General features: G+C 40.7%; 1 protein-coding gene across 1 annotated transcript; it reads right to left on the reverse strand.

Moving 5' to 3' along the window:
* Positions 1–1,017: 1,017 nt before the first annotated feature.
* On the reverse strand, positions 1,018–2,645 carry LOC130869660 (eukaryotic translation initiation factor 2 subunit 3, X-linked-like). The gene has a single exon (XM_057761986.1). It carries the CDS (start codon positions 2,642–2,644, stop codon positions 1,310–1,312), a length of 1,335 nt encoding a protein of 444 aa, XP_057617969.1. The 5' UTR covers position 2,645; the 3' UTR covers positions 1,018–1,309.
* Between the last annotated feature and the right edge of the window lie 8,450 nt (positions 2,646–11,095).

Consider the following 11,095-nt stretch of genomic DNA (forward strand, 5'->3'; position numbering starts at 1 on the left):
AGTGGAGTTTTCTTGCCCAGTGGCTTACTTTTGCCACAAAAAGTAAATTCCATGTGTAGTTTCTTTGATACCCATTATCTTCTCTGAAGTAGATTGGTGCTGCCAGGAGCAGACTTGTCTCACGATCAAAAAAAAAAAGAACTTATGTTATTAAAACCTCTTGAATACCATATTCTGTAGATCTTTGAAGTGTTTGAAGATGACCCGTCTATTTAAAATATATCTCAGTTTAACCTTGGAATCATACCCAATATGATTACAAGTGTATTTGTATTAGGTGACTTAATTTCTAATCTGCATTTCCTAATTATCCTAAATAGTTGGTAATGATAACTTTAATGACTATAAATTTGCATTATATTATTAAATGAGTTGTATAAATGAAATACTTGAACAAAAGTAGAAAGGTATGTATAGTATGTTTTAACAAAATCTCAAATTTACATCAATATACAAAATTTATATATAATATACAAAAGTCCATTCTAATGTAAAACTAATAGTTGCTTCTTAAAAGTGGATTCAATAATCTCATTTTATTATCTATATCATACATATTATGATATATATAATAAGATAAAAGGAAGATCATTAAATTATATATAATATATAAGCACATAATATGTATCCTATTATATATAATACATAATATATATAATATGTAATATATAATAAGATTAAAGGTAGATTGTTGGATCATACATATATATATACACACACAGAGATAGCTAAAAATATGCATAAGCTAATAGGCCAAGCAGTGTTTTAATATAGTTTCTGAGTGATTATTTTGGGTCTTGGCAGTGAGAAACAAACAAGCAGCCTCTGTCAACACTTCAAGGGTTTTCCCAATGGCAAAGGGTTACCTTGAATATCTCTTGTTGATCCACATTTATTCGTTCAGTGCCTGCCTTTGTCACACCTGCATAATTCAGAAGGGAGGACATTGTCTTCGAATTATCCTTAAAAAATTGTTCTAGGAATGCCCTGTCCACAACCTCTTTTTTTTTTCTGCTAAAATGTAGATTTAATCCAATATAGTATACCACTTTTCACATTTACTTGTGGGCCCTATTTTCAATCACCAAAATATGAGAATAGTCTTACAGCTACTACCAAGGTAATGAGCTATGAAAGTAATTTGCTAGTATTGCTTTGAAAATATACCCTAGGCTAGTAAAAGAAATTCGAACTCCATCCCAAGGCATCGTTTAAATTGGACTCCTCAGTCATCATCTACAGTCGGCTTAATGGTCACTCCTCTTCTTATCTGACCCCAACCAATTAAACGCCAATGTTTCTCAACTCTTCAGCTAAGAGCAATTTTTTCTCCTACTTCTGTGCACACAGGATTAGTCAAAACAATCTTGCCCAAATCAGCCTTGATAGCACTAACTCTTCCTCCTGTTGACAGGGATCCTATATTGACCATAAGCACTTCATTCTTAGACAGCTTCTGGACCTTTGCTGCTTTCTTGTCTCCTTCAGTTCGTACACCCAGGAGACATCTCAGCAGGAAATAGGAAATTACCAGTTCTGTGAATATTTCAGGTAAAGCTCCAACTGCACCAAGCACTTGTCCCACCATCCTGTCAGCTCTGCACAAAGTGGGGTCGATCTTTGTTCCAACTCCAATGAGACCACCTGGGGCGGCATACTGAAGATCATTATGTTCCACAAACAGTGATACAATTTTGGAAAAGATTGGCTTACACATGAGCTTTCCTTCACTATCTTTGGAAACAATACCTGGTCTCACGTCTATCTCCTGGCCTACCTTTAAGACTCCTTTCAGAATACTACCACCAGCTACACCTCCCTTAAGGTCATCGACTTCACAGCCAGGTTTGTTGACATCAAATGACCTGATAACAATGAGACGGGGCTCTGAAGTAAAGTCTCTTGGGGGCACTGGTATTTTCTTCACTATGTACTCACAGACAACTTCAATATTGTATTTCAGCTGAGCAGAGATTGGAATAATTGGCGCTCCTTCTGCCACTGTTCCTTGTACAAATGCAAGAATCTGCTCATATTGTTCCTTAGCCTGACTTTCTTTTACCAGATCAATTTTATTCTGTAAGATCAAAATATGCTTGAGTTTCATGATTTCTATGGTAGCCAGGTGTTCAGAAGTCTGAGGCTGAGGGCATGATTCATTACCAGCTATCAACAGAAGAGCTGCATCCATCACTGCTGCGCCGTTCAACATTGTAGCCATCAAATTATCATGGCCAGGACAGTCAACAAAGGAAACATGCCTGACTAATTTGAAGTTCCCTTTGGTCCCAGGAATGTCTGTGGGAAATTCATCCGGTGTACTACTGCCACATGACCTGTAACATTCTGGTCTAGGACAACTTGGGTCATCAAGTTTATAAATCTTAGCATTGGCATATCCAAGCTTGATGGTAATGTTTCTTTCTAGTTCATTTTTGAATCTGACGGTGTGCACTCCAGAAATAGCCTTTACTACAGTGGACTTCCCATGAGCTACATGGCCAATTGTACCAATATTAATTGTAGCTTGTCTGCTGATAACTTCATGTGAAAGTGGTGTCAACTTGGTGACATCCAATGTGGCGAGATCCTGTCGGGAAAGATGTGGCTGCCCAAGAGTCACTCCAACCTCACCCCCAGCCATCTTGCTCAGAGAGGAAGCCACAACCTCTTTTATGTTGACCTGTTTGCCAAAATTATAACACTTGTCATTTCAATTTTTATTCAAAACTCTGGAAATCACCTCTTCTATCCATGCATCATCACAGTCACAAGATTCAACATTCATGGTGTCTTGGATCCATTTCTCCAAGGATCCTGATCTTGTCTTTAAAGGACTAATTATCCATTAAATTTAAAATTAGCATTTTCCAAAACCAGAGATTCAATTATTATTTGTCTAGCTTAAGAATTTGCTACCAATTCAATCTATTTGCTGCCAATGTCAATCTTTGTAAAAAAAATCCATGAAGGCTTCCTTTGGGCCCTGCAAACTTTGGTAAATGACTCAGTTTTCTCTCCTATTTCTCCAATTCTGTCCCAAGTATTCAAAGCTGCTACATAGCATAAAGCCAGGGTGTGATCATCATATAGGAACTGTTTTTCTATAGTAACTTTATCTCCTTCTCTAAGAAGTTGATTTTGAGAGATTTCCATACCACTAACAACTCCATTGTTCAAAAATCTTAGCCTCTTCTCTAAACCACATACTACATTGTAATTGTGTATCAGGCTCTAACACAGCTTTAAACAAGTCTATCCAGTATGTAGGGATAATTCAATCACAAACTGACCACTAGTTTGATATTTGCTTCAAAAAAGGTGAATGCATGCTATATGAGACTATCAGACAGCATTTTCTTGAATCTCCTTAAATCTAACATTGCCAAAGGAGTATAAATGCCTCTTACAGGTAATTGCCTATCACTTGGAAATTCCTGTAAACTTACAGGATATATTAAGGTTGATTGTTTGAAAACCTTAGGCTCTTCCTCTCTAATCTGATATTGCAACCCTGAAATTGGTTCTCCATTAAATTCCTCTGTAAGGATCTGAAAAACTCTATGATCTGTTTGATTAAGTTTTTCTAAGGCCTGTATCTTGGAGGTCAAACAAAATTTAAGAGATAAACCAAGAATTATCAAAGCAAGAAGGATTATCAAAATGGTAATTAACAGTAAGTCAATCCCAATTAAGTTGATAATTCCTTTGTTTAATTGTTTAATTTTTAAATCATGCATTGCATAAATATACAGAAACGTAACTTTCTCTATTATAATGGTGTTTCCCATTTTTATGTGGGAAAAACTCTCCCTTTTAACTAATTCCTCCTTTAAAAATTCCCAGTTTTCTCACCAAATCTGCCACCAATGATGATGAACATGTAAATCTTATTGCTGCTGTGCAGAACAGTAAAAGCCTGTCTGGATATGAAGGCAGCTACCTAGTTTGGCAGCAGCCTGAGAATGGGGTTCAGGGAAAGCCCACCAAGAGAGTAGAAATAAAAACCTTGCTGGTAGGTCAGTGAATCTGGCCTATGCTGGTGGATGCTTAGTCACAGGCAAATGGCTTTTTTTGTTGTTGTTGTTTTGTTTTTATGAATTTGTACTCCAAAAGTTTGGTGTCAGAGATGTAGAACAAATAATAAAAACCCAGAGACAAATATTGGGGTCCAAGCTGAGGATCAGAAAAGCAAAGCAGCCAAGCCACTAGAGAGCACTTATGAAGGCTGGGCTCTTCTCAGTGTAACTGCAGACTGACAGCAGAGAGGGACCCTGGGCTCCTGTCTCCTCCCAGCTCATATTCCTCTCTAGTGTTGGAATTAAAAACATCCACCACCACTGCCCAGCCATTATGGCTAACTATTGTAGCTGTTGGGATTGAAGGTATGCACCACCGCTTCTTGGACTGTATGACTGTGTAGTGTGGTTAGCTTTACTTTCTGATCTTTAGGCAAACTTGACTTATTAAGACATAAATAAAATATCACTACAGATACTACTTTTAAGTCATAGTCTGTCACTGAGGGAGGTCAGGGCAGGCACTCAGAGGCCGGCCCACGTGCTATTCCACACAGCATTATCTGTGACCAAGGAACTCACTTCATGGCCAGAGAGGCACAGCAGGAACCATGGAGAATGCTGTTTGCTGTCTGGATCACCAGCTCCTGCTTAGCTAGATTTCTTATCTAGCCAGAGACCACCTGCCCTGGGAATGGTAACGCCCACAGTGTTTGGCCATTCCTACATCATTAACAGTATAAACAGTCTCTCAATACACACTCCCTTCTTAGGTAAGTCTAGGCTGGATCAAACCAACAGTTGAGCTAACCAGCAAAGATGTTCAAGTCTTAATTTTTCCTTTCTTTCTTCCTCTCTTTCTTTTTTTTTAAACGACATTATTCAAAAAGACTTTCTTGTTCCACAGGCAGAGACTGTCCCTGAGCCCGTTCCACATCCCTAACCTCACTGCATGTTACCTTCACAGATGCTGCTTCTTTTTGCTACAACTTCACTGTTGGCAAGACAGGGTCTGGATTATGGTGGCACAAAGTCCAATGCCAATTGAATGAAGAGAGTTTTCTTTCCTACAACGGTAACAACTGTCATGCCATTGGTGCTCTGGGGAACAGGCTGAATGTCACACAGTTCTGTGAAAAGCAGGGTGATGCTCTGAAAGATGGAATTGACTTGTTTAAAAACCTAGCACTTCACATGAATCTGAAGACTCATGCATTCAGAGGTAAGTTTCAAATAACCCCATAGGAATGGGGATATAGCTCAGTGATAGAGTGATTGCCCAGCATGCGTGATGCCTAGGTTCAATTCCCATTACTACAAACTAAATAAAAGAACATATTAGATGGCTTCCTGAAGGAAAAAATTCCTGATTTTTGACAGGTTAGGAACATTCATTGTTTTTGTGGATAAAAGGAAAATGAATCACTGGTGATCCTTCCCACCAAAGTGGTCCAGCAGCAAGGCTAAAATGTGGAGGGTAGAGCAAGGTCAGAGGATGGAAAGGGAGGATCCTGAGTAGACAGACAGGATTTATCAAGGGCTGAAGCTGATCTCTTTCCAATGGGCACAGATATGCAGGCCAAGACGTGTTGTTGGCATGAAGTGGATGGACATTTCAACAAATTCTGTGACTTTTACCTCAACGGACACAAAATGTTGCGTGTTGATTCGAAAACTGGAAAATGTACAGAAGTTGATCCTGGGTTCAGCTGGATGGAAGAGATGTTGGAGGAAAACAAGGAAATAACTAGCTTCATAAAAATGACCTTGCAGGGACACTGTAGGTCTGGGCTTGACAAGTTGAAGTTGCACTGGGGAGAAAAGCTGGAGCCTACAGGTAACTGACAAAAAAGGGGAGGAAGCTCTTTGCAGATGAGATGTGTGTGTATGTGTGTTTGTGTGTGTATTTAATAATTTAATCACTATGAGTTCTTGAGTTAATGGCCATTTTTCCATCATTTCTTTCATTTCTCACCCTCTCTTATCTCATTAAATGTTCTCTACTTTGCTTCTCGCTGGCCATTACAGTCTGAGCATCCTTGTGTTTCCTGTCCTTTTCCCCATTCTAGACTCACTGTTGCTTTTCATCTCACCTGATCTTTCTTCTTCCCTGGCACCATCTTCACAGGTGAGCTCCTCTCCTGATAGAGGAAAGATGACGCTCATCATAATCCTGCTTCCCCTACCATAGTTCCATGAGTCTTTGAGCTCAGGGGACATGCTCCCCTCCCTTCCTAATCAGGACCCACCTAAACCATTGTTGAATAGCCATAGGGATAAAATTCCGTGTGTCGCTGAATTGCTTGAGCATAAAGAAGCTAAAGGTTTGAGATCTGGTGTGTGTGTGTGTGTGTGTGTGTGTGTGTGTGTGTATGTGTAACAATTAAATCACCATGAATTCTTGGGTTGAGGGCAATTTTTTGCATCATTCATTTTATTTCTCACCCTCTTCTATCTCATTAATTGTTCTCTCACTGTGGTTCTCACTGACCATTAAAATCTGAGCACCTTGTGTTTCCTGACCTTTTCCCCATTCTAGACTCACTGTTGCTTTTCATCTCACCTGATCTTTCTTTTTCCCTGGCACCATCTTCACAGCTGAGCTCCTCTCCTGTCAGAGGAAAGATGAGGCCCCATCATAACCTTGCTTCCCCAACCATAGATCCATGAGTCTTTGATGACAGGGGACATGCTTCCTCTCCCTTCCAAATCAGGATCCACCTGAACAGGTGTTTCATAGCAAAAGGGGTGGAACTCTGTCACTGAATTGCATGAGCACCAAGAAACTAAAGTGAGATTTCCTCAGATTTGAGGTCTGGTCAAAGACTCAACTGTGTTTCCACTTCAGCCTCACCAGCTGCTCCAGATGTGGTCCAGCCTTCGTCCATGGCCATAAAGACCAACATCTCTGTCCTGCTGATAATTCTCATGTGCTTGCTCCTGAATCTTCTCTGAAGAGAATACTTGGTAATTACAGGTACTGAGGGCAGTGTTGGGAGTGCAGTAAGAAACAGGTGGGTGAGGAGTAAGGAAGAAGCAATCCCTGTAGTCCTGCTCATGTCCCTCAACTGTAGCATCTTATTGAGAAAGGAGGCAAGATCTGGCGTCCATGTCACCTGCTAGTAATAACTTGTGCATGCTCAGTCTTCACAGGACAGGAATCATGTCACAGACCAGTTGGGAATGAGGAGGGAGCACAGCAAAGTGTCTGATCAGAGCAGGTTCCTAATAAGGAGGGTTCCATGATGCAGATGTGCACACAGCAGGAACACTGAAGAACATGCTAGTTCCACTTAGGTTGTGGAGGGAAGAGCATTCCATTCTACAAAGATAAAGAAGATATAAAGAAAGAAATGGCTCAGTGACAAAAAACCACCTGCTGCTCATGCATCAGATTAGTGTTCTATTCCTAGAACCCACAAGGTAGTTCATGACTATACAACGCTAGGTCCAGGAGAACCTGCCCTTTCTTCTTCTTTACAGAGCCCAGGTATTCACACAGTGCACATACAGACATGCAGGCTCACATTTAAACACACTAAATAGAATTGAATCAAGCAGCAGCAGCAGCCTCCAGAACCCTTGGGGCAGTATCCCCAATGGAGAAAGGAGAAACTGAGATGCTGATGGGGTTGACCTCTCCAATCTAGGCTGTGCAGATGGACAAGGGGCAGGGACAGTCATATCCACACCTGTATGTGTCATGCCAAGGCTGAGAAATTATTGAGAAGAAAGCTGGATAGGGCTCCCCCCTGCTCCTCCAGCCCCTCCCATCAGACCCTGAGTCAGGAAGCAGAGCTAGTCATCACCACTTTATTCTGATCTCCAGGTCTGCAGCATGGTCTGGGGCTCTGGGACATGGGAAAGAAGGAGGAAGACAGTAGGAGATCCAGGATGGGATGATAGACTAGGGAACTGAATGACCCTCAGTGAGGGTGGCTGTGGGGTGGTGATGACTGGTATAGAGCACCCAGGAGAACTGACCCAGGCTTTCCTCAGACCCTTCAAAAGACGTGTTTCCTTTCTACAGGTTGAAGATGCTCCAGAGAAGTCATAAGGGTTCATCTGGTTCAGACACTCTCCCTTTCCATCAGTCTCAACCAGATGAATCAGAATGCTGCGGACACAGCATTTCATGGCCTTCCACTCTGTTGTCTTTGTTTACATCCTTTCTTATGACCTTGTACTGTTTCCCTGGTGCTCCCTGGTGGGATTTGCCCTTAACATGGAACTACTTGAACCAGAGATCTGGAAAAGACTGTGGCTAGAACCCATTCCTAGCGTAGGAAACAGGGTAACCAGATCTCCTTAGTAGGTGTGTGCAGTTTTTACTCCTGTGTATCATATCAGTATTTAAGTATATGTGATACAAAGGAATACTTCATAAATGAAAAGATAATATCTTAAGATATTATTACTATTATATGTTAGTTTTTGTGACATGCACTAGGTCCAGAAATGGCCACATGCACACTGGGGACAGAGAACCTTGAAGCTGCTCAGTCTGACAGGCTGGCTGCTTCTGCAGTGACAATCTGGCAGTGAAAGGAAGAAGTTCCTGGGAGCTGGTGCTGCTGGGTCCACATCGTCTTGACGTAGGTCTGGGTCAGTGTTTCTCTCCACCATGCTCAGAGAAGCTTCTTCTGCACATCCAGACCCAGGATGGAAGGAGAGTGAACTCACACTAGTTTTCTTTGACTGCACAGGGACACTTTGCACAAGTTCACTAGCACTCACAAACACGTTACACATACACACAATGACAATGTAAGAACCCTAAAGTATGGAGAATTCACTGTTGAAAACAATATATATATAGAGAGAGTTAGAACCTAACTACATAGCACAACTTGGAATGGAACTCACTCTGTAGACCAGGCTGTCCTGGAACTCAGAAATCCACCTGTTCCTACATCCCCAGCATTGTGCTTAAAGGTGTGTGCAACACACCTGACTGATTCTTCTATTTTGAGTTCTTATGTTGTGCTACTAAAGTATTACTAATGTAAGGTGCACTATTTCTCCCTAATTAATTTGTAACTATAGTGGCATTAAGTAGACTGGCTGTATTCAGATATCTCAGGCATCACTAAAGGAAACCTGTAACAACTAATCCTGGGATAGAGAAACTGAGGACTAGTTGTTTAGTAGAAATCACTGGTAATGTCTGTCCTTTGTTTACCTACTGGAAGCCATCTGATTGCTGACTTGGCATCTTTAAAATGCCACCTTTCTGCTCAGATGCTTATGAACTTTCTTCTTATGATTGTTTTACAGATGTTCATGTTTCTACAAATGTGTGCATAGCTGCATTGTTGTCAGGGTTTCTGTCCTGCCCAGTTCCCACAGTTGTTAAGACCCAAGGAAATCACACAGAGATCTACATTAGTTATAAACTGGCCCATTAGCTCATACTTCTTAACTCTTAAAGTTATATAGCTCATTATTAGCCCATTATTCTTATTTGTGTTAGCCATGAGGTTCAATACCTTTTTCAGCAGGGCAGTCACATCTTGCTTCTTCTGTGATCGGGTCAGGACTGCAGAGGAATGGACTTCCTCCTTCCCAGAATTCTCCTGTTCTCATTGACCTACCTATACTTCCTGCCTGGCTACTGGCCAATCAGCATTTATTTAAAATAATAATTGACAGAATACAGACCATTCTCCCACACCACTGCATTGTGTGATCTTTCCCAAAATTTTTCAAAGAATCATCTTATCATTATTTTATTTTACTTTTCAAGCTTTGTGACAATGTATATTTCATTTGTGGTAAAGTAATTGTAATATTCTTTTGTTCTTTATCATATTGTAATATTCTTTTGTTCTTTGTATACTGATTTTGACAGGTCTGTAAAAGACCTGTCAAAATCAGTATACACTTTTTGGGGGTTTTAAAGGGTGGTTGAGTATATTGATATTTTGCGTGTGGTTTAACAAATAAAGTATGCCTGTGGATCAAAGTGCAGAACTAAGCCACTAGAGGCCAAGGAGTGTTGGCACACACCTTTAATCCCAGGAGATGAAAGACAGAGGCAGAGGGATCTCTGCTGTAGGAAAATTCTACAACCAGTAGCCTTCAAGTTACCCGCCCACTGGGGAGTGGACTCTTATACTATGTATGCCAATGTAAAGCTTGCAGCGCTGTCTTTTCCAGCTTGGTATTTGGTTTCTATTCTCCATTCCAGCAGACAATTCTGATTTGTGAGTGTACTCCTAAATAAATTACTGTCTATTATTCTCAACTCTGAGCTAGTGTGGGATTTCTTTTAAGCGTCCTTCTTCAGATCTCTGTTAGTTCAAGGCCACCCTGGGCTACACGAGATTGAATCTGTCTAAAAGAGAAACAGCTCCCACAAAGTTGACCCCAGAACTTAGGATCACATGCCTGTAATCCCAGCTCTTGGGAAGTGAAGAAAAGAGTGACATGATAGGGTGGGGAAAGGAATAGATGTTGGGAGGAGATAGGAGCTCAGTGCAGTCTGAAGAACAGTACAATCTGAGACAGTAAGTCCTAGCAGTCTGAGGATGCAACCTGAGGACAAGATTGTCCCTTTGGTCTGAGCATTGGTAGAGGTAAGAACTCTCTAGTTGCTGGTCACTTTGCTTCTCTGATCTTCAGCATTAACCCCTTCATCTTACTCTGTGTTTTCATTATTAACACCAATTAGAACTCATATTACTTCTGGTGCCCAGATGTTTGGGGTATGAATTCATGAAAGTGCAGGTACCTCCATATGCTGGAACTACAGACAGTCAGTGTCATCACCCTACCAGCTAGGTTTTCCATTTTCTTTTCTCCTGATGGACTTTCCCTGAACCCCTTCTTGGGCTGCTGCTAAACTAGGCAGCTGCCATGAAATCATTCAGGTTTCAAACTGTTCTATACAGCAGCAGTGAATATTACAACTTCATTGTCAACATCAGCAGATTTGGTGAGAAAATTGGGAATTCTGAAAGGAATAATTAGTTAAAAAATAGAGTTTTTCCAACATTAAAAGATTGGAAATACAATTAAAATAGGACAATTAGGTCTCTGTATAATTACACATGCATGATTTAAAAATGGGACAA

The sequence above is a fragment of the Chionomys nivalis genome, chromosome 2, assembly GCF_950005125.1.
Source record: "Chionomys nivalis chromosome 2, mChiNiv1.1, whole genome shotgun sequence".
Lineage (NCBI taxonomy): Eukaryota > Metazoa > Chordata > Mammalia > Rodentia > Cricetidae > Chionomys > Chionomys nivalis.